We start from the raw sequence: 23629 nt of genomic DNA on the forward strand, positions 1-23629 counted from the left end.
TCTCCATCGCTGACTCCGAACGCTGGGTGCATGTGTGTTTCGGGATTCAAGGACGTCTGTTTTCCGAGAGTCCTTTGCTGGTCTGTTTCCTTTCTGCCCCGGAGGGAGAAGCGTCCAGCAGATGTTCCCCGTCTCCTATCGTTGACGCATCGCACAAGCTGATAACCGGGGGCAGGACAGTTATCCAAGCAAGAAGCAGATGTCAGGCAGGCAGGCAGGATTGCGCCGCTTTTGTGACAAGCGCACAAAGGAAGCCACCGGCTCAGAAGGACATCCTGGCTGAAATCGGTTCAGTTGCAGTCCTTGCATTTGTGCTGCCACCATCATCCTTGCTTGTTAACTCCCCTCCCCCCAGTTTTTTTTTAAAAATAATTTTTATTAAGTCCTCCATTTTTACAATATTACACCATAACAAATAACATAATTCACAATTCCAAAATTCCCCCATTCCCCCCGGACTTCCCTCCACCTCCTTCTCTGGTTTATTTCAAAATAATATCATTTCCTGCATATTTCCTTTTTTATATTTTAACTTATAAATTATATAATTTTTGCTAATTTTTCCCAGTTTGGACTGGGCGCCACGGAATGTTTTATCACCTTTGAGGCAAAGAAAATTCTGCACAGACGTAACCCCGATCTGCAGTCAGAATGGCAGAATCTCAGAACAGAAAGCCATAAACGTAGCAAAACACTCTCTCTCCTTTTGTTAAGTTGTGGGTGAACATATCAGACGACAGTGATTCTTCAAACAGCTCTTGTTTATTCACAGGCCAGGCCAGAACTGAACTGAAGGGTTCAGTCAGCCTGCTTATATAGAGCTCCAGCACAATGTAACTGTAACAATTTTCTAAAACTATCCAATCACTGAACGTCACTTTCGATCCCTTATTTGCATAACTATCTACAGTATGTCCCTGCTGGCCCAGGGTGAGAACTTCAGTACATAACACCTTTGCCTGATGTTTGCAACGTTTTTATGTTTTCGGGATGATCTGCACCAAGGGATTTTGCTGAATTTTGCGTGGAGTATTATACTTAGGGTTGCCATACATCCGGATTTTCCTGGGCATGTCGAATACAGCAGTCGGCAGCAGTGTCTGGATGGAAATCGGGAAAAATGCTTGGATTTTCACTCTTTAAAATATGGCAACCCCATCTTGCTATGAAATTGGGCACACCCTGTTTCTTGCATGAAAACGGTCTCCAGGGAGGCTCACCAGCTTAAAATCCCAAAACTGCGACTGCTGCTGTCACTGCTTTCATTATAACTCTTAGGAATACACAAAGCTGCCTAGAACTGGGTGAGACCATGGACCTGTTTAGTTCAATATTGTCTGCGCTGACTGGCAGCATGTCTCCAGGATTTTAGTCTGGGATCTCTCCCAAACTTACCATCAAGCATGGAACCTGGGGCCTTCTGCTTTCAAAGCAGCTATTCCACCGCTGACCTATGGCCCTTTCCCCGTTCCAAATTCCTGCAAGGAAATTCAGATCAGGAGAATTTCCCCCTGCTGCACATTTGTGAGTCTTGGAATGGAGCAAAGTTCTCAGCCTGGTTCAGATGAGAAGGAGGCGGTTTCTGAAGAAGGGGCAGGGAGCAAAACGGCAAAGCAAGCATAAACTAATATCTCATTTGGAAGGTTTGGAAAAGACATCCCGGCCGACTACAGTCTTTGTCTGCGGCTTACGGGTGGCAGTAGAGCAATGGCTAGAGGGCACCAGGTTGGGGAAGCTGACTGCAGGGACAGCAGCAAACTGAACATCCCTCCGATGACCAGGCAAGTGTCATCTCTCCAGGATCTCAGAAAGAGGCTTTCTCAGACAGAGAAGGAGATTGACAAGCTGGAAAGTGTGCCGAGGAATCTACTATGAAACGAATAAAGCTTAAGCCTGAGGGCCCCAATCCCAGAGGGAATTACTTAAATTTTGGGGATCTAGTAGACCCAATTTGAGTCTTGGGTGCATCAACAGAAGCATAGTGTTCAGGTCAAGGGAAGGAATAGTTCCACTCTATTCTGCCCTGGCCAGACCACACCTGGAATACTGTGTCCAATTCTGGGCGCCACAATTCAAGAAGGATGTTGAAAAGCTGGAACGTGTGCAGAGGAGGGCAGCCAAGATGATCAAGGGTCTGGAAACCGAGCCGTATAAGGAACGGTTGAAGGAGCTGGGGAGGTTTAGCCTGGAGACGAGGAGACTGAGAGGAGATGTGATTGCCATCTTCAAATATCTCAAGGGCTTCTACATAGAAGATGGAGCCAGCTTGTTTTCTCCTGCTCTGGAGGGTAGGACCCGAACCCATGGCTTCAAGTTACAAGAAAAGAGATTCTGACTCAACATCAGAAAGATCTTTCCGACAATAAGCCATTGACCAGTGGAACGGACTCCCGTGGGAGGTACAGACTCTCCTTCCTTGGAGGTTTTTAAGCAGAGCTTGGATGGCAATCTGTCAAGGATGATCTAGTTGAGATTCCTGCATTGCAAGGGGTTGGACTACATGATCCTTGAGGTCCATTCCAACTCTACAATTCTATATCCTATGGGCACCAGCGATCTAAAGGTAAAGCTACCCCTGACCATTAGGTCCAGTGGTGGACGACTCTGGGGTTGCACGCTCATCTCGCTTTACAGGCTGAGGGAGCCGACGTTTGTCTGCAGACAGCTTCCGGGTCGTGTGGCCAGCATGACTAAAACGCTTCTGGCAAACTGGAGCAGCGCTCGGAAATGCTGTTTATCTTTTCATTGGAGTGGTACCTATTTATCTACTGGCACTTTGACGTGCTTTCGAACTGCTAGGTGGGCAGGAGCTGGGACCGAGCAATGGGAGCTCACCCCCGTTGCAGGGATTCAAACCGCCAACCTTCTGATCGGGAAGCCCTAGGCTCAGTGGATTAGCCCATAGCGTCACTCATGTCCGAACCAGTGACCTACATGCCCTGAAATACGAACCTGGGGATTGAGCCTTCTGTCTCGACTAAAGTGGTTTTTTTGCCTTGGGAAGAAAGACTGAAAGAGGATTGCAGCCGCCGAGTTATTTTTATCCCATTCTGGTTATTTTGTAAGGCCCCTCCCTTGCCCCCCGCCCCCATTCCAATTGCCTGTTTTTTCAGGCAAGGAACGTGAAATGTCAAGCACTCTGCTGAAATGTGTGAATGGCGCTTGTGGGCGGGAACAGCGTGCCTGTGCCGCTTGTTCTGTTCTGACACAGATCCCTGCAGGAAGTAGGAGAACTTTTGCCAGGCCTGGTGAATGGCAGCGTGGCATCGCTTGGGGGAGGGCGGGACTCTGCGACTGAGACAAAAAGCTACGCAGCTGGCCTTTGCCAGGAGAAGACTGGAGCCCAAAGGGCCTCTCGTCCCCTGCAGGAGATTCTGCGCTGGGAACAAAAAGCACCCGGGAAGGCTGCAGCAGGACTTGTGGAATGAAAGAAAGGGCACTCACAAAGAACGACACCCCCAGCCACATTGAGAAATATATTTTTTTATTTTTTGAAATAATTTTTATTTGATTTTACAGTCTTGAGTTGTAACCAAATACAATCATACCTCATGTTATGTCCGCTTCATGTTACATTCTTTCAGGTTACGTCCCGCGGCAACTTGGAAGTACCGGAAAGGGTTACTTCCGGGTTTCGCCGCTTGCGCATGTGCAGATGTGCAAAATTACATCACGCGCATGCACAGAAGATGCGAATCGTGACCTGCGCATGTGCAGACGCGCCGCTGTGGGTTGCGCTTTATTTATTTATTTATTTATTTATTTTAATAAATTTTGATTCAATACAAGTTAAAATACATACATAATCACAACAAAAGAAAACACAAAAGATAAAAACAAATACATCTATCTAAGGAAAAGGAATTAGAGAATATTTTGTCTCTTCATATTTACAGTTATTTATTTACAGCGCTCTTTTCATGTTGCAAATGGGCCTCTGGAATGGATCCTGTTTGCAACCAGAGGTACCACTGTACACATCCATATTTAGAGATATCTCTGAATCTCCAGACTTCCCCTCCTCCCCTCCATGGGTCCTGTTATCAACCTTTTCAACTGCATATTATTTCATAATCCATTTTTTTTACATCTCTCCATATTGTCCATGATATTTGCTACATTACAAATGTTATTAAAATCCTGATCATGTTCTCATCTGCTTACAGTGGTCTCCTAGTTGAATTATAAATTTCCCCCATTCTTTCTTGAAGTTTTGGTCTTCTCGGTTCTTGAGCTTTCCAATCAGTTTTGCCATTTCAGCTAGTGGCATCCGTGTGGCTGTTGTCACATACATAAAAAGTCTTTTCAGCCACATTGCAAAGGAGCACGGCAAAAGCCCTGCAACTCACCTGTGAGAATTTCCTGAAAATTTGTCTTTCTCCATTTTTGAGCACAGTTTCTCTTCTGATTAATTGATGGAGAAAGGGAGAAAGAAGTGTCCGAGGAAAGTTTGGCAAACAGCCACCTCATTCAGCCACTAAGATCAGGCCTTGGGAAGGAACAGTGTGTCATGTTCAGTCCCTCTCAGTTTCTCATTTTTCCAACTTTAATTTCAGTTTGTGACCCCCCCCCCACACCCCAACATCCCCACCACCACCCAAATACTCAGGAAAATCCATCAGCATTTTTGTGCAAATTTATCCCAATAAACACATTTTTATATGTATTTTTCCCCAAGTAGTCACATTTTCCGCAAGCAGTTTCCTCTAATGTTATTTCTGCATGTTATTTCCACTAACATTTATATGCACGCTTTATCCAGGAATATGCATTTTTGTACACACTGCCTGGCAGAATTGCAAAATTCAGAGAAGTGTGAATTCTGTATTCATTTATTCATTCATTTATTGCATTTATACCCCACCATTTTCTCCAAGGAGCTCCAGGGAGCATGGTGCATAGTTCTCCTCATATCATTCCCCACAACAACCCTGTGAGGTAGACCAGGCCGAGAGAGACACTGGCTAGTCCACAAATTCATCCAGTGAGCTTCATGGCCGAGTGGGGGATTTGAACCCACGTCTCTCCCAGGTCCTCGTTCGACACTCTAAGCATGACACCAGCACTGGCTTGAATGTTTCAGAAAGTGCAAATTCAGTAACGTCACCTTTAAATGCAAAATATCTAACAACAGGTTATAAGCATAAATATCCTCTGCATCGCAGGCAGAGCCGTCTTAAGCAAAGATCCCTCCGGTCCCCCCCCCCATTTCCCAGAGTTGTAAACCTTTCCCCAAGCCTCTGCGGGGGTCACACTCCTCCTGCAGAGACTTGGGAAGGAAGCTGCCTGCCCGCCAGTCATGTGCTGGGTCCGGGGGTAACCCGAGCAACGCGGTCCAGGTCCGGTCCTTAATCCAAGGGTCCCGTGAGGAGTCAGTCCAGGCAAGGCAGGAAACCAGGCAAAGACAGGTACAGGATCTCAGGCAGGTTCTAGCAAACAGCAATGTCCGAAAGCCTTTTATCTTTGTCGGGGTAATGGCCGGTCCTGATCCCCCGGCGACTCACCACCCTGTTTCGCCTGAAGGCGAGCACTCCTCCTGCGAGTACTCAGGGCTCTCCTTCTCTCAGACCTCAGTCTCTGCAGCTCAGGAGACGTCGGTGGGTGACTAGACCCAAAGGCCACCTCAGCCTCTCCTGACCCAACCGGTAGGGAAGCAGCTGTAAGTGACGGCCCAGCTGGAGGCAATTAAGTCATCCCCGCATCTGGAGCCAGGGCAGGCTCAGGCTGGTGTTTGTTGCAGAGGAACCTGTGCAGACTGGGACTCTTCCGGATCAGGCCCCAGACCTGGTTCAGATGATGCCTGAGGCAAAGGATCCAGTGCGGACTGAGACTCCTCTGGTTCCGAGTCCGAGCCCCAGTCCCAGGCCATCACAAGCCATATAGTTGGTGGAGCGCAGCTTCCATCCTAAGCCTCTGCGGGGGTAGCTCTCCTCCCGAGGAGGCTTGGGAGGCAAGCTGCACACCCGCCAGCTATATGGTTGACAGGGCGCAGTTGGTGGGCATGGAGGGAAAGGGGAAGCCGCGCAGCTCCCCCACTCGCTGGGGCGTCCCTGAGAGGCTGGCGCCCTGGCGCGACGCCCCACTAAGCTCTATGGGAAAGACGGCTCTGAATGCAGAGGGTTGGACTAGATGTCCCTTGGGGGTCCCTTTCATCTTTACAGTTCTATAATTCTATGATATCCCTGTTTGTAAAATGCGGGCAGCTATACCACACCGGAGATCGACAGGAGGGTGGAAGGGGAGCTGCTAGCGAGGGACTTCGACCTCCCAAAAAAGAGGTATAGAGGGACTTTGTTATTCTCAGGAAAAGTCCCTGTTTATCTTTCCAGTGTGGCATGGAGAGTTTGAACGATGTTTGAAACTGGAGCTCTCTCCAACGTCAGAAAACGCCGCGATTTCCCACCCCACTGAAGCAAAACACACACAAAAAGTCCTGGTTTTTGCTATGCAAAGTAAATACAGAAGCTTCCTTTCCTACAGATAAGGAAGCTGAAGGCTGCTTTCTCTAGTGAGAGAGCGTGAGAGTGAACTCCGAAACAAGCGTATAGTTCCAGCAGAGCATTTCCCTTTCAGCCGCCTGTCATTGCGTCTGATTTCACTGGAGAGGCAGGGCCGGCTTTCAAGATTTGGGAGGGAGGGAGGGGGCCACGGGATGGGCTCCAGATCATTGCCAGGCCCTTTCGCCACAAAGAGGCAGTGAGTTCACAGCTTTAGGGTGCACAGATTACCTGATTCATTCATTTATGCAGTTGATATACAGTGGTACCTCGGGTTACATACGCTTCAGGTTACAGACGCTTCAGGTTACAGACTCCGCTAACCCAGAAATAGTACCTCAGGTTAAGAACTTTGCTTCAGGATGAGAACAGAAATCGTGCTCCCGTGGTGTGGCGGCCCCATTAGCTAAAGCAGTACCTCAGGTTAAGAACAGTTTCAGGTTAAGAATGGACCTCCGTAACGAATTAAGTTCTTAACCTGAGGTACCACTGTAAAATGTTCCAGACTTTTAAATACAACCCCTAAAACAGCGATTGAACATGAATTTTACTATGTAACGAGACCATTGATCCATAAAATGAAAGCAATAATCAATGTAAAGTAAAGGTAAAGGTACCCGTGCCTGTACGGGCCAGTCGTGTCCGACTCTAGGGTTGTGCGCCCATCTCACTTAAGATGCCGGGGGCCAGCGCTGTCGGAGACACTTCCGGGTCACGTGGCCAGTGTGACGAAGCTGCTCTGGCGAGCCGGCACCAGCGCAGCACACGGAAACGCCGTTTACCTTCCCGCTATAAAGCGGTACCTATTTATCTACTTGCACTTAAGAGTGCTTTCGAACTGCTAGGTGGGCAGGAGCTGGGACTGAAAGACGGGAGCTCACCCCGTGCGGGGATTTGAACCGCCGACCATGCAATCGGCAAGTCCTAGGCACTGAGGTTTTACCCACAGCGCCACCCACGTCCAATAATCAATGTACTGTACTATAAAATAAGACAGTATCATAGATGAGGAAAATTTTAAAAATTTCTTATTTGCTCTGATGTCATTGTTTGGATGGGGGGCTTTTATCCATTTCCACAGTCACACAATCAATCAATCAATCAATCAGCACTGGGTTCCACACAGTCACAGAAACAAATTAACCGAAAAATCCTCAAAAACAAAAACGCAAAATAAATAGCAAAACCACAAGCGCCAAATACAGTGGTACCTTTGTTCTCAAACTTGATCCATTCCGGAAGTCTGTTTGACTTCCAAAATGTTCAAAAGCGGAGGCGCGGCTTCTGATTGGTGTAGGCGCCCCAGAAACAATAGCTGAGAGGCGCATCGGACGTTCAGCTTCCGAAAAAAATTGAAAACCAGAACACTTACTTCATTTTGGGGCTTGGGAACCAAGGTACTACTGTATTTCCCTTCGTCAAAAGACCACAGGGCTGTTTGCAACACAGAACGCAAATACCAATACTGATGTCTAATATCAACACACAAATGTCAATACATAGATAGCTGTGCAGGATAAAAACCAAAACAGTTGTATTGATACAATTACTATAAGGAAAAAAATACAGATTCTTACAACCACAGAGAAAATCGGAAACAGGAAAAATACGGAAAACAGTGCACGGGTACAGAATCTTCCTTCTGCCCAAAGGTAGCTTTTATTTATGCCTTTATTTCAAAACATTTGTACACTGATTGATTGTCAAAAGAGGAACCTAAGGGTGGTTTGCAAAAAGATAAAACCATAAAATTGGGGAGGGGGGGAGAGAATCAGTGCATTAAAACATGCAATAAGTTAAAATATTAGAACAGGTAATCACATCAGCTTTCTAAGCTTTCTGGGGTAGGCTGGTCTATACCAGAATTGTCTTTAGCAGTTTTTATATTGACCTGCGCAAAAGGGTTTATATCTGTGTAACAAATGTAATAATAAATGGATAATATATTGTGACCTGTATGTCACTCATAATGGGGTCGGCATTTTCGTTTTATGGAGTTTCCTTTGCAATCTGCCTGTGCAATGTCTCTGGTGAAAACTGGGAAGAGAGCTGGGCTTGCAAAGGAAGGGAGGGGTGCAAAAAGCGAAGCCAGGGCTCTCTGCTGCGTCCGATTGCTGCACCATCGCCCCCAAAGCCTGCAATTTCGTGGTACATTCCTCCTCCTCCTAGGCCTCATTCCTGCCGCTTGCCAGGAATATCTTGGCACCAGGGCTTCCCATTCATGGAGGAGCTGACTGCTGCCCTTGCTCTGCTCAGCAGTTTCTTCTGCAATAGCCGTTCTGCACTGGTAGGAAAAAACCCAGTCTTTCGGCATCTGCACTTTGGAACTCCCTGCCGATGGACACCAGGCAGGCAACTTCGCGGCACTGTTTGCGACGCCTGCTAAAAACATCTCTGTCTGGCCAGATGTGCAAAAGGCTGGTATGTGTTTTCACCTGCTTCTTAGCCTATTGCTCCTTTTAATTACAGTGGTACCTCGGTTCTCAAATGCCTTGGTACTCAAACAACTTGGAACCTGAACACTGCAAACCCAGAAGTAAGTGTTCCGGTTTGCGAACTCTTTTCGGAAGCCAAACATGCTTCGTTTTGAGTGTTACGCTGGGTACACTGAGTGTTACGAGTGTTCTCTCTGTTTTTGCTATTGGGCTTGCTTTGCGCTGTTTTTGCGGCTTTTTTGTTTTGTTTTTGTGATTGTGTGCAGGGGCGTACGAAGGGGGGCGGGGGGCAGTCCGCCCCAGGTGCCACCCAGGGGTGGTGACAAGATGGCCTGCTGCCTCCCCCCAGCTGTAGAGCGGCCGAGGGCGTGTGCGCAGTCCGTATGGACATCGCGCATGCGCAGCTGGGCAGTTCGCTCTGCCCCTTGGCTTCCCGCCCTGGGTGCTGAAGAGGGTTCCTCCACCACTGATTGTGTGGAACCCAGTCCAGCTACCGATGGGTTTATTGTGTGACTGCAGTACATTGTTTATTGCTTTCATTTTATGGATCGGTAGTCTCATAAGATAGTAAAATTCATGTTCAATAGCTGTTTCAGGGGTTGTTTTTAAAAGTCTGGAACGGATTAATCCATTTTGAATTACTTTCTATGGGAAAGCACGCCTTGGTTTTCGAATGCTTTGGTTTTGGAACGGACCTCCAGAACGGATTAAGTTTGAGAACCAAGGTACCATTGTATTTAATTTTTTCTTGGCTCCGCACATACATGTGGTCACTTGTGGCTAGAATGCACGCAAGTCGGGGAGACGCCTGTATTTAGTTTGTTTTTACCGTATTTTTCACCCCATAAGACGCACTTTTTCCCCTCCAGAAATGAAGGGGAAATGTGCCTGCGTCTTATGGGGCGAATGCAGGCTTTCGCTGAAGCCTGGAGAGCGAGGGGGGTCGGTGCGCACCGACCCCTCTCGCTCTCCAGGCTTCAGGAAGCTCTGCGCAACCCTCGGGAGACCGGCTCCGAGGGTTGCGCAGAGCTGCCTGCAGTCCCGGGATCAGCGCAGCTCTGCGCGGCCACCGGGAGCCGGGGGAGAAGCTCCGCCCCGCTCCCGGTGGCCAAGCAGAGCTGCCTGCGGTCCTGGGACCAGCGCAGCTCTGTGCCGCCATCCGGAGCGGGGCGCTAAGTCCCGCCCCGCTCCGGATGGCGGCGCAGAGCTGCCTGCCATCCTGGGATCAGCACAGCTCTGCCCATCGCCAGCCCCACAAGCTCGGGGGACAGCGGGGAGGCAGAGCGTGCCTTCCCACTGTTCCCCGACCTGGTTCTTCCAGCCCCGCACCTGGGGGGGGGGGGAAATAAATTTTTTTTTCTTTATTCCCCCCCCCCAAAACTAGGTGTGTCTTATGGGCCGGAGCGTCTTATGGGGCGCAAAATACGGTATTTCACAAATTTGTACACTGCTTGGCTGTAGAAAGACAACACAGGCCAAAAGGATGAAACAAGGAAATCCAGAAAGAAAACCACAGCCACACGGTCAAAGCATACAAAAATACCCAAAGAGATGGAAACTTACACCAGCTTTCTAAACTTGCCTAAGCAAGAATGCTTTTAGCGGGCAACAAAAAGAGAACAGCGTAAGCGCCTGCTGGGTATATCAAGAGGCAGGGAGTTCCAAAGTGCCACACTGAATGACGTGAGTTCTTACAAATGCAGAACGGGGATCTGGTGGCACCTGCAGCAATGCCAGTTTGGCTGACTGAAGCGGCAAAGTGAGCACTTGTGGGATAAGTGCTCTCGTTGTGACCCACCAGTTGAAGACCAGCGGATGGAGAACGGCCCCGCCCTGTCTGACAAACCTCTGACATTTGAGAGACGAAGCTGTGGTCCTCCAGAGGTTCTTGGGCACCTTATACCCCAGCCCCCTTGGCCATTGGCAACGCAGTCTCGGAGTGGTGGTGAGTCAGGGCCCATTGATTTATTGATATAAATTTAATAAATAATAATAATAATCCTGCAAGGGCTCAGGTTCCTCCTCTTTCTTGAATGGCTTTGGCCCGTTCATCTTATCTCTCTCTCTCTTTTTGCATGGAAACCTGGCAGAGCCCTGCAGTTGGCATCACTCAGGTGCCATCGCAGGACTCTGAAACGAGCCTTGCTGTGAGTTCACGCACGTGCAATTCCTTGGCAAAGGGGCGTCCAAATTTCACCTTGTCTTCTGGCCGCGTGCCACGAATGCAACTCCTGCGTGTCGTGTGTGGACTCGGAATTGCCTTCCTTTGGCCAAGTCGTGTGGGGCAGGTTTGTGGCCGCGCAGGACTCCGGTTTTGCCTAAAACGGCTTCAGGCCGCAGCGCCGGAGCACTGTGCTCTTTTCGTCCACCTCTTCTAATCCCCAAGGCATGTAAACAGTATGGGCAGCCCTCCCCTCTCTCTCCCTTTCCCTGGTCACCTCTTTAATTTTCCCAGCAAAGGAAGGATGGGTTTTAAAACAACAACAACAACAAAAATGAATTTTGGAACCCAGAGAATGTTCCTCACCAAATAAGGCACTAGCTTGGATGTTGGGATCAACATGGGACACACAGCTGGCGGGCTCAGACTTAGAGGGTTTTGCCTGCTCTGTAAAAGAGTCTTGCTCTCTCGTGAACGAGGTGGGGGTGCCTTTCCCGGCCCCCTCCCCAACTTCTGCAGTGGGGGAAATCTCTGTTTCCAGAAGAGTCTGTCTTCTGCATGTGTCCAGGCGGTCATTTTTAGCAGAGAAGAACACAAAGAAAATGCTTCGGGGACTTTTCGCTTTCAGATTATTATTTTTTAAAGCACAGGAATGGGAAATGGTGGCATTCACCAAGTAGGGGCTCCTGCTGGATTTACATCATAGACAAGATAGCAGTGGATGCAAGGTATGAAAGTCGCCCGGCTCTGCCATTGGGCAGGGGGGATGAGCATATTTGTGGGCACCATGCTCATCATTTCGCCACTCGTTGCACTGCTGCGTTTGGGGTTTGCAGCCTCCGGCACACAACTGCCTCGGGTCCTCTTTCTCTGCCTGCTGGGAAGCTCCCTAACTTTGCTCCAACTTTACACCCTGCAGCACAGAAGAGCGAGGATGGATTGCAGAGGACCGTTCCACTTTGGGGAGGGGGAGGAGACTCTACCACTTGGGTCCGGAGCAGGGACGTTGTTTGGGCTTTTGCATTTGGGTGCTCTCAAACCACCCAGAGTCCCACATTTGTCTTCCTGGCAGCCTTGCTCTTCTTTTTTTTCCTGAAGAGACGGTGTAGAGAAGTTAATTATTTCTTGCCTCTGCAGCAAAGCGAGCAGGAAGCTCACTGCAGTCTGCAGGTCCTGCCAGCCTCGACTGCAGGAGGCAGGTGCCCATAGCCTATGCCAGAGAAGGTCTGGGACACCGCACAGCCCCTGATCCATGGTAAGCCATTGACTCCCCCCCCCATCCATCCCTCTCGGCTGGCAGGGGCAGGGGGTGTATCGCCTTCTGCGTTCCAGCTTTCGCTTTTAAATTTCTTGTTTGGTTTTTTGGGAAAATGCCCTCTCTGCTCACTACAACGCCAGCCAGCTGTGGAGGGATGCTGTCAAGCCCCCAGATGGGTTTCTTTGATGGGGTTGGGGGGGGAGGTTGGGTTTCTAAGGAAAAGGAGAGTGAGAGAATTTGGGAGGGGGAAAGGGAAGCTGGAGAGAAAGCTGTCAAGGAAAGATTGGACAATGCCGTTGTTTTTACAGCTGAGCCAAGCAGACAGTTAGAAATGGTTCTGTCTCTCTCTTTCCCCCCCTTTTCGTATCCTCAGTGTGTCGTCTTGGAATGAATTTTGCAATCTGGATTATATTGCTGCATGTTTCGGAGACGAGTGCCAAATGGGGGCCAGGAGGGTGGGGCGTGATGGTTTTTTAAAATGCATTTTGATGGAAATCTGTTATGCTTCCTGCCCTCCCCCTGGTCCATTCCTGAACTTTTCTTGTTAGTTTAAAAGCAAGCATACCTTGAGATCCTGCACACCTATGGTGGGGACTTCCATCCATGACTTTGGTCTTGGATACACAAGCCCTGTGCTCTAATCCTGTGACTGCCCTGATAGAAACCAGCGTGGCTGTGCTTCCCGGTAAATGTGCTTTGGGAGGGCAGCCTAAAAACTGCGGGGGACATAGCGGGAGAGCTGAGTGCAGGAGCTGTGAGCCAAGAAGTCCCTGGCAGAAGTCTCCTTCCAGCCAGACGTCCGCCAAATAGCATTTGCCCATCCGCAAGCATTAAGTAATAACCCCATATATTCAGGAGACGTCTGCAACTCGTTCAAACAACTCTCTGGCTTTTAGAAGACATCTGAAGGCACCCCGGTTTAGGGAAGTTTTTAATGTCTGATGTTTTATTGCATTTTTTATATTTTGTTGGCAGCCGCCCAGAGTGGCTGGGGAAACCCAGCCAGATGCGTGGGGTATAAATAAATTATTATTATTATTATTATTATTATTATTATTATTATTATTATTATTAAAATCTATATCAATCTAACATGCATCGTCTCAGTGCAGGCCAGAAGTGGCAGAGAGAGAAGGAGGGGCGGATATTGGCCATCAGAAGAGCTGGTTGTGTCGACCTTGTAAATAAACCCATAGAAATTACTAGCCTGCAGATTTTTTTACTACCCAGCTGGCAGAGGAGCGACGGCATCTGTCCTGCATTTCTTGGTTGGTTGCAGAAGAGCTGGGCGTGGGCTTTCTTCCCCTGGCATCTGCTTTCTTCCTATGACTGGCAAGTGACGTGCAGTCTGTGGACTACGGGGTCTAGGCTAGTTCCCTAAATGTTCCTGGTAAATTAGAGTACAGTCATACCTCGGGTTGAAGTAGCTTCGGGTTGAGCATTTTTGGGTTGTGCTCCGCAGCGACCTGGAAGTAACAGAGCGCGTTTGTCAGAGCTGCTCCCAGATCCTAGCTCACAGAGGATCACGCTAGCCAGCGTTCACTTTATAAAAGTCTTTATTGAGTTACAGCTTCCATTTTCAAGCTGCCGCGTGCAGCTCTACGTCTTATAAGCTAGACCGGCGAAGCTCCGTCTGAGTCTCCGCCCCCTGTACACCAACTTAATACCCTAGCCTTACTCCACCTTTTCCGCCTGACCGTTCTTCTCTGGGTCCCTCTGCCCCCCGTGGTCTCTTCCTTCCTGGACTCTTCTGACGCTGACCCCCCGGACCCTTCTGTCTCCTTGCGTCGGGCTTTAGGACCTGGCTCCCTTTCCGGGCTGCTTACTGCGCCACCTTCCTGTGCATTTGAACTTGGCGTGCGCGCCCAACCTTCCACTTTCCGCTTGACCGTTTCTTCGCTCCCCGATGGAGGTGTGGCCACTCCTGACTCATGCCCTCCCCCCTGCTGCGAGCTGCCAGAGCTCGATACCTGGCGCCCTTCCTCTCCACTGCGCTCTGTTGGTGACGCTGGCCCCGATTTCCAACTGCTGCCCTCTGAACCCCCTCTGGACCCTTCTTCCTGGGGTGTCCCCCTAGGCTCCCCCCTTGCTCTGGCCACTGGCACTCCTTTCTGTGAATCTTCTGATTCACTGGAAAGACTCGGAGATCTCGGGTCGTCGTCATCACTCATCTTTTCTTCGGACTCCTCCCCCTCGCTCTCTGTTTCCTCCCTTGCCCTCGCCTCTGCTCCTGAACCCCTGACAGTGTTTCTTCCGGGTTTCGCCGCTCGCGCATGCGCAAATGGTCAAAATGACGTCACGCACATGCGCGGAAGCAGCGAATCACGACCCGCGCAGGCGTGCAGATGCAGGTGGTGTTCACTTCAGGATGCGAACGGGGCTCCGGAACGGATCCCGTTCGCATCCAGAGGTACCACTGTATTAAAGTGTTGTAAACAAAATCTGCCCTTTCCCCCTTATGGCGTACCCAGAAGCCCATATAGAGTCCTTAAGTGGGTTCCCTATCGGTAGGAGAAAATAACCAGCCAACCAGAGAACACTGAGAAGCAAAGCCTGATCTTTATTGAACTTCTGCAACAGGGTCCTCACTCACCCCACGCAGGAGGGACCCTGAACAATGGGGCGCACAGCCTTATAGAAACTTTTTAAATTGCCCACCCTGCAGCCCTCATACATCATACATGCATCACAGAAGAGGCGTCTACAGCAGAAATCCTGTCTGGCAAGACACCTGTTGATGGGTTTACCTGGCTGTTAATGGGTTTAGCTGGAGAGCCTGGCCATCCTTTTGTGATGATAAATACTTAATTCCTGAGTCCAGGTCACAGGCTCCACCATATTCATGTGCCATTAAGGCAGGATTTGTGAGCTAAGAGACAATGGGGAGGTTTTTTCCGTTTCCTCTCAGAGAAAAAAATTGAGGTCAGTTTGGGAGAGTTAAAATGGTTCCAGGACTATTTTCCTGTACTGTTTCAGACGTGTGGTTTATATATTTATGTATGTGTTTGCCTTGTAAATTTATGAGCATATAATTTATATATTTGAGACCTTAAATTCTTGTGACAAAAGTACAGTGGTACCTCAGGGTACAGACGCTTCAGGTTACAGACTCCGCTAGCCCTGAAATAGTACCTCAGGTTAAGAACTTTGCTTCAGGATGAGAGCAGAAATCGCGCAGTGGCAGCAGGAGGCCCCATTAGTTAATGTGGTACCTCAGCTTAAGAACAGTTTCAGGTTAAGAATGGACCTCCAGAACAAATTAAGTTCTTAACCCAAGGTAAATGTAAAGGGACCCTTGACCATTAGGTCCAGTAGTGACCGACTCTGGGGTTGCGGCGCTCATCTCTCTTTATTGGCCAAGGGAGCCGGCGTACAGCTTCCGGGTCATGTGGCCAGCATGACTAAGCCACTTCTGGCGAACCAGAGCAGCCCACGGAAACGCCGTTTACCTTCCCGCCGGAGCAGTACCTATTTATCTACTTGCACTTTGTGCTTTTGAACTGCTAGGTGGGCAGGAGCAGGGACTGAGCAACGGGAGCTCACCCCGTCGAGGGGATTCGAACCTCCAACCTTCTGATCAGCAAGTCCTAGGCTCTGTGGTTTAACCCACAGCGCCACACGCATCCACTGTATTAAAGCCAGGTGCCTCATTCCCCAAACCCGGGAAGCTTCTGCTCAGTTTAGGGAGGGAGGTGATGTTGGGACATCGTAATGTCACCCCCTAATTGCCCTCGCAAGCTGGCACCTCTTTCCCTAACTGTTCCCTCGTGAAAAATGTCACTGCCCGCCACTGGTGACTGCTGTGCTGAGAGCTGCCCTTCAGTGGCTCAAAAGTTTTCTTCCTTGCCAGAAGAGGCTTCTGTTTGCAGTGTTATTTTTATAATGATGGGAAGGTTTTTTTGCCACTCCAGCATGCAGTGTGTAACACCCCCCCCCCTTGTTAACACACAGTGTCTCCTGAAAGCACCACATAACACACGACACCACACAACTCCCAGCGTTGTTCTGCTCAGGGGGAAAAAGATGGCTGCCAAAGGGGGGGGGGCTTGGGAAACTGGCAAAAGACAGCAATAATCCCCGAAACCTGGGATCAGCCTCTTGCATAAGAGATAATCGCTGGCATCCTGGCAAATGGGCGCAAGAACAGGCAATCATCCTGTGGACGAGGTTCTTGGTCAGGACAAAGAGGTGTGATCCACCAGGAACTTGTCAATATTTCTTTTGTCTCACTTGATGGGTGTGAGGTGGAGGTCGAGGGAATTGTTGTTTAGTCGTTTAGTCGTGTCCGCCTCTTCGTGCCCCATGGACCAGACCATGCCAGGCACTCCTGTCTTCCACTGCCTCCCGCAGTTGGGTCAAACTCATGCTGGTAGCTTCGAGAACACTGTCCAACCATCTCGTCCTCTGTCATTCCCTTCTCCTTGTGCCCTCCATCTTTCCCAACATCAGGGTCTTTTCCAGGGAGTTTTCTCTTCTCAGGAGGTGGCCAAAGTCTTGGAGCCTCAGCTTCACAATCTGTTCTTCCAGTGAGCACTCAGGGCTGATTTCCTTCAGAATGGATAGGTTGGATCCTCTTGCAGTCCATGGGACTCTCAAGAGTCTCCTCCAGCACCAGAATTCAAAAGCATCAATTCTTTGGCGATCAGCCTTCTTGATGGTCCAGCTCTCACTTCCATACATCACTACTGGGAAAACCAGGATGGGGGCAAACCTGATGCTCAGGTTTCTGTCACCAGACCTTCCCAATTTGCGATGTATTTGTGAGGTTATGCATGGTGTAATTTTAGGGGTGTTGTGGGTATCTTTGTGAAACTGATGAAAGTGGGAGCCACCCTTTGTTCTGGGCTCCTTCCTGCTTCTCCCATGCGGTGGGTGGAAGTCCTGTTGCAACAGGCCTTCAAAATAAAGACCTGGCCTGCTGGCTGCTGTTTGGCTTCTATATTCCTGGCTGGTGTCTTTGTTTGGTAATCCAAGTGAGCCCAAGGATTTCCCCATAACAGCAGCATGCTTCACAATTTCTCTGCCGTTTCAGCTTGATGGCAGGAGTTGCCTCACCGAGACATCTTCCCCTGGCTTTTAACTGGAGTACAGTGGTACCTTGGTTCTCAGATACCTTGGTACTCAAACAACTTGGAACCCAAACACTGCAAACCCAGAAGTAAGTGTTCCGGTTTGCAAAAAAAATTCGGAAGCCGAATATCCTCCGTTTTGAGTGTTATGCTTCCGATTTGAGTGCTACACTTCCGTTTTGAGTGTTATGCTGAGGTCTGCCAGTTTTTGCTGTTTATTTTGCATTTTTGTTTTTGCGGCTCTTCGTTTTGTTTTTGTGACAGTGTGGAACCCAGTTCAGCTACTGATTATGTGACTGCAGTACATTGTTTATTGCTTTTATTTTATAAATCAATGGTCTCATTACATAGTAAAATTTGTGTTAAATTGCTGTTTTAGGGGTTGTTTTTAAAAGTGTGGAACAGATTAATCCATTTTGAATTACTTTCTATGGGAAAGCGGGCCTTGGTTTTGGAACGCTTTGGTTTTGGAATGGACTTCTGGAGTTTGAGAACCAAGGTACTACTGTATGAGAAATGTTATGTACTGAAGTTCTCACCCTGGGCCAGCAGGGGGATACTGTAGATAGTTCAGGTCCACATATGCAAATAAGGGATCGAAAGTGACGTTCAGTGATTGGATAGTTGCAGAAAGTTATTACAATTACGTTGTTCTGGAGCTCTATATAAGCAGGCTGGCCGAACCCTTCAGCTCAGTTCTGTTGTGGCCTGTGAATAAACAAGAGCTGTTTGAAGAATCGCTGTGTCGTCTGATATGTTCACCCACAGCTTAACAAGAAACCTGGGAGACGAACTGCTAATCTCCTGAGATGGAGACTAGGCAGGTCTTTTTTCAAAGGCATGTCCTTCCTTTTTCCTTAAATATATATATATATATCTCCACCGATTTGTTTGTAAGTAAAAAGGCACGTTATAAAACCACACAGTAGTCCAGGGTTCCCCAAACTTGAGTTTCCTATTCCCATCATTCCTAGCTAGCGGTGGCCAGAGATTATAGAGCTGTAGTCCAAAACCAGATTGGGAAACCCTGCTGTAGGCAGCGAGTTTTTAGCCGTGAGTAGAGCCTCCAGTTTCTGAGGCAGTCTCCCTTACCTACTTTTGAGGAGCGATAGTGGAGAAAAGCATCACCCCCTGCCCTTGTGGGATTCCTGGCCACCCTAGGAAACGAGGATCTCGGGCTGGCTGGGATCCCTTTGGCCTGATCCAGCGAGGCTTTCTCATGTTCCTCATTAAAGGCTTCGTTCACAGGCACACTTGGTGGGGTGGCGGGAGAGGGCCTCCTCGGTGGTGGCTCCTCCCAGGCAACTTTGGAACTCCCTGCCTAGGGAAGCCAGACTGGCTCCCTCCTTGCTGTTGTCCCACCAAGTGAAGACCTTCCTGTTCCAACAGGCTTTGGGGAACTGACTGCTTTTAAGGAAAGAGCTGGTGCTGTTTTTTATTTTAATTATTGGCCGTTTCCCCCATGTCATTGTTATTATCTTCATTGCAAAACACAAACAGACAAAAACAATACCACAATGACAACTAAACGTTAATTGGCTACACATCATCTAACATCACACATATTTGAGAAGCACCTCATTGTGCTTCTAAATATTGTTATTTACGCACTTCTTATTATATCTTATATATCAGGAACAATTTTCATGTTTATAATTCTCTTTAATATTCAACATTCAATCTACACCTGTCGGGAGATTTGCATTTTCACAGTATTGTCTTAAATATTCTTTAAATATTGTCCATTCTTTGCTCACTTTCTGATTTGAGTTTTCTCTTATTCTCCCCGTCATTTTAGCAAGTTCCAGGTATTCTATCATCTTCACTTGCCAGTCGAGTCTTGTAGGATAAGTCACCTTTCCCATTTTTTGCTACCAGAATTCTGGCCGTTGTGGTTGCATACATAAAGATGGTTCTAAAGTTTTTTGGGATTTCAGTGGACATAATGCCTAACAGAAAGGCTTCTGTTTGTTTGTTTGTTTGTTTGTTTGTTTGTTTTTTGAAAGGATACAATAAAAAGGAAATAATCCTTTTTATTGTAATTATTGGCACTATTTAGTGGGAAGAAACTCCCATGAAAATCCTCGTTGTTGCACATTTTACATGGCTGTTTATTTGCATATATTTTGAAATTTTATATGTGGATGTTTTATGATGGCCTATACTTGTAATGCTTAATAAAGGTTTGGCAAAGTAAGTAAGTAAGTATGGTTTTTAATAGATTTTTCTTTTTTTCTTTTTTATACATTTTTATTAGTTTTTTAACATATCATTTCCAACATTCATTTAACATAACTTCTTATCTTATACAATGTTTTAGACTTCGGTCAACAACCTCTGAAGATTTTTCGTTCTTTATCACTTGTTCTGCATTTCTTAATTTCTCTGTGACTTTTAATTGTCATTAACTAATCATTCTCTTCATGGTTTTAATAGATTTTTCATATATGTATGCTTAATTTTTTTAACGATTCCTCACCTGTAAGCCGCCTTGAATCTCTGAAGGCGGGGCAATATAATAATAATAATAATAATAATGTGTGTTGTTTTGATGCCTGGCATGAAATCCCCTCTTGTTCCTTCCCAGGGATCAATGCTCAGGCCCGGAAGCTCCAGCGCAACCGCACCAAGGGCGCCATGACACTTCTGACGGGGTGCAAGAGCCACGCCACGCAGACCTCCCTCCGCCGCACCGTCAGCGAGACCAGCCTCAGCCAGGCGGGCAGCGCCAGCGCCGAAGGGGGGCAGCAGGAGGAGCAGCTGAGGAGGCACTACTCCACGCTGCCCGAGACCCTCCAGTGCCTGGAGAGCGGCAGGGATGCACAGACGGCGCCCGCTGGGGACCAAAGTGGCAACAGCCTGCGCTACTCGCTGTACCAGTCTCCGCACCTGCTTCTCCTGCAGGGCTACAGCCAGCAACACGTAAGCAGGCGAGACACGATAGAGTGCTTCTGCGCATGCGTGAGCGGTGAAGCCTGAAAAAATACTTCCAGGTTTGCCATTTTTGCAACCCGAAGTTTACGTTATTCGAGAGTAACATAACCCAAGGGTCTACTGTATGTCTGTGTGTGTGTGTGTGTGTGTGTAGATATAGATATATATTCATCTCCACCAAGCTAAGCAGTTGGCTCCTTACCTCTCTCGCCCTGACTTAGTCACTGTGATCCATGCGACTGTTACTTCCAGACTTGATTGTAACTCACTCTACGTGGGGCTGCCCTTGAGACTGACTCAGAAACTCCAGCGGGTGCAGAATGCTGCAGCGAGACTCCTTACGGGGTCCTCGTCGCGGGATCACATTCACCCAGTGCTATACCAGCTGCACTGGCTCCCAGTGGAGTAGAGGGTCAGGTTTAAGGTGCTGGTTTTGACCTTTAAAGCCCTATACAGCCTAGGACCCTTGTACCTACGGGACCGCCTCTGCTGGTATGTCCCATGAAGGACCTTACGGTCTTCCAACAAAACATCTTGGAGGTCCTGGGCCACAGCGAAGTTAGGCTGGCCTCATCCAGAGCCAGGACTTTTTCGGCCGTGGCCCCGATCTGGTGAAACGCTCTGTCGCAAGAGACTAGGGCCTTGTGGGACTTGACATCTTTCCGCAGGGCCTGCAAGACGGAGCTGTTCCACCAGGCCTTTGGCCAAGGCACAGTCTGACCCCCTCCTTATGTAATCCTCACAGAACTCTAGCCCAATGGTTGCCATGAATTTGATTCTGAATTGATTTTAGAATGAATTGATTTTAGAATGCTGTGTTACTTTATTGTTGTTAGCCGCTCTGAGCCTGGCTTCAGCTGGGGTGGGTGGGATATAAATAAATTATTATTATTATATATATTTGTAAGTGGTGCGCAGAAAAAACTGAAGCAACAGCAGGCAACTTATTCCAGAACAATTTTTGCAAAATCACAGTTGCTGTCATTATTACTACAGTCAAACCTCAGGTTAAGGTGGGGATCCGTTCCTGAGGCCCCGCCGCAACCCAAAAATGATGCAACGCAAAGTGTTGCGTCTGCGCATGTGCACAATTTAGCGCTTCTGCACGTGCGCGAACAGCGCGAACCCGAAGTAACTCGTTCTGGTACTTCCGGGTTTGCGCCGGTCTCAATCCGAGGGTGACATAAGCTGGAGGCAACATAACCCGAGGCTCCACTGTATTTACCAAGTTTTGTACAACCGTCCTTCATGCAAAGATCTCAGGGCGATTCACAATGTAAAAATACAGAATGAGACCTCCAAATGCACAATAAGAACAAAGTAAAACCAATAACCCACAAACACGTGTAAGAGGACCCATGCGTTAGCAGCAAGTAAGGCAGATTTCTGTCTTACATGACAGCACCCTTGAATTCGGGAGGGCTGGGGCCATGGGATCGGCTACAGATCTGTTGCCAGGTCCTTTCTCCACAAAGAGGCAGGGGGTGCACAAGTTTAGGGTCCTCAGATTTTTCAATTTATTCAATTGATATCCTCACTGCCTCCTGAATTGGGGAGTTCCACAGTTAACACTGCGCTGCGTGGAGGATTTCTTTTTATCCATTCCAAATCTTCCAACTCTCAGCTTCATTGGATCCCCATTCAAAGCACATCCTTTCCCTCAAAGAATTCTGGGGGCTGTAGTTCACCCCTGAAAACAAACCGGTCAATATGCTAACGGCATTATGCAAATCTCTGGTGCATGCTGTGTTACCACGCATCAAAAATATTTTACAGAGCTGGAAAAGGCTCAGAAAAGGAGTATTGGAAGGAGCAGGTCCCTTACGAAGAAAGCTTGCAACGTTAGAGGCTTTCTAGTTCAGAGGAAAGGTGAGCGAGAGGAAACACGATAAGAGATGTATAAAATTATGCCAAGTGTACAGAAAGCGGAGAGGGAGTTTTTCTCCTTCTCTTGTTACACTAGAATTCGGGGAGATCCGATGAAGCCAAATGCTGGGTGATTCTGGACAGGCAAAAGGAAACCCTTCTTCATGTAACACAGAGTTAGACTGTGGAACTCCCTCCCACTCGAAGCAGGGGTGGATGGCCATCAACTTAGATGGCTTTAAAAGAGGACAAATTCACAGAGTGGCAGATCAAGTAGATGGATTATGCCGAAATGGCTGAAATGGCCAGAAGAATCGGAAATCAGGAAGACCAAAATTTTAATAAGGAATGGGAGAAATTTATGACTTATCTTAAAGACCATTGTAAGCAGTTAAAATCGTTAGTAGGATTGGAATAAACCTTGTAGTTTAATGATGAATTTTGGATACAAGGGAGAGATAAAAGATTTGGAATTATATTATAAAAGATGCAGGAGGAAATGATTAACAACAGGACCCACAAAGGGGAGGAACCAAGTCCAGAAGATTTTTGGAATTTTGTGTTTATGTTGTATGTTGAAAGCAAATTATACACACACACACACACACACACACACACACACACACACACACACACAAAGAGAACAGAAAGCAGCCAGGTCAGCATGGAAGCTGCTCCCTGGTCTCTGGTCTCCAGTGACTCGGTAGTGAACGGAAGGCTCTCTGCACATCCTCAGAGGCACCCTCTCCTTGCTTGCAGTAGGGTTGAGCCTTGTCATTTGGAAGGAGCTCAGGGAACAGATTGATACTGAGTCCATCAAGGTGGGCCTGATCCAGCAGGCTCTTCTGACACTCTTAGGTTCCATCCTTGGCATCTCAGCACCTGAAACCTTGGAGAGCCATTGACCGCCAGTGAAGACAATATGGAGACAGATGCTCCTTCTTGGACTATCAAACTATTTCTTGGTGCTTGTTCCCCTGCAAAAAATGGAAACATGTGACTATTATTAGGAAAAGGGAAACCTCGAAATGATATCTAATGAGGACCCACAAAAGGGAGAAGTCCAGGAGATTTTTGGAACCTTGTGTTTATGTTGTATGTTGAATACGTGACTGTCAAATCTTAATCTGAAAAACCAAATAAATACATTTAAAAGAAAACAGGGTGCTGGCCCAGATGGGTCATTGAGATGTACCATTGACGGTGGAATATAAATGGAAAAAAGGTAAAGGTAAAAGGACCCCTGACTATTAGGTCCAGTCGTGGCCGACTCTGGGGTTGCGGCGCTCATCTCGCTTTATTGGCCGAGGGAGCTGGCATACAGCTTCCGGGTCATGTGGCCAGCATGACTAAGCCGCTTCTGGCGAACCAGAGCAGCGCACGGAAATGCCGTTTACCTTCCTGCCAGA

The 23629-nt window shown here is 48.1% G+C and overlaps 1 protein-coding gene across 4 annotated transcripts in view; it reads left to right on the forward strand.

The window, feature by feature from the left end:
* The window catches only part of RADIL (Rap associating with DIL domain), a 72826-nt gene that overhangs the window by 21425 nt on the left and 27772 nt on the right, over positions 1–23629 (forward strand). The window contains exons 1-3 of one of the 4 annotated variants that reach the window (XM_083474690.1): positions 11501–11821; positions 12231–12348; positions 20008–20342. In XM_083474690.1, coding sequence (XP_083330816.1) covers positions 12306–12348; positions 20008–20342 — 378 coding nt within the window. In that variant the 5' untranslated portion in view covers positions 11501–11821; positions 12231–12305. Of the gene's footprint in view, positions 1–11326; positions 11822–12061; positions 12349–20007; positions 20343–23629 lie in introns of those variants that run through there. The other 3 variants (XM_083474691.1, XM_083474689.1, XM_083474688.1) reach the window with 3 other exon arrangements.

Source organism: Podarcis liolepis, assembly GCF_965112155.1.
Source record: "Podarcis liolepis genome assembly, chromosome: 14".
In the NCBI taxonomy this organism is placed as follows: Eukaryota; Metazoa; Chordata; class Lepidosauria; order Squamata; family Lacertidae; genus Podarcis; species Podarcis liolepis.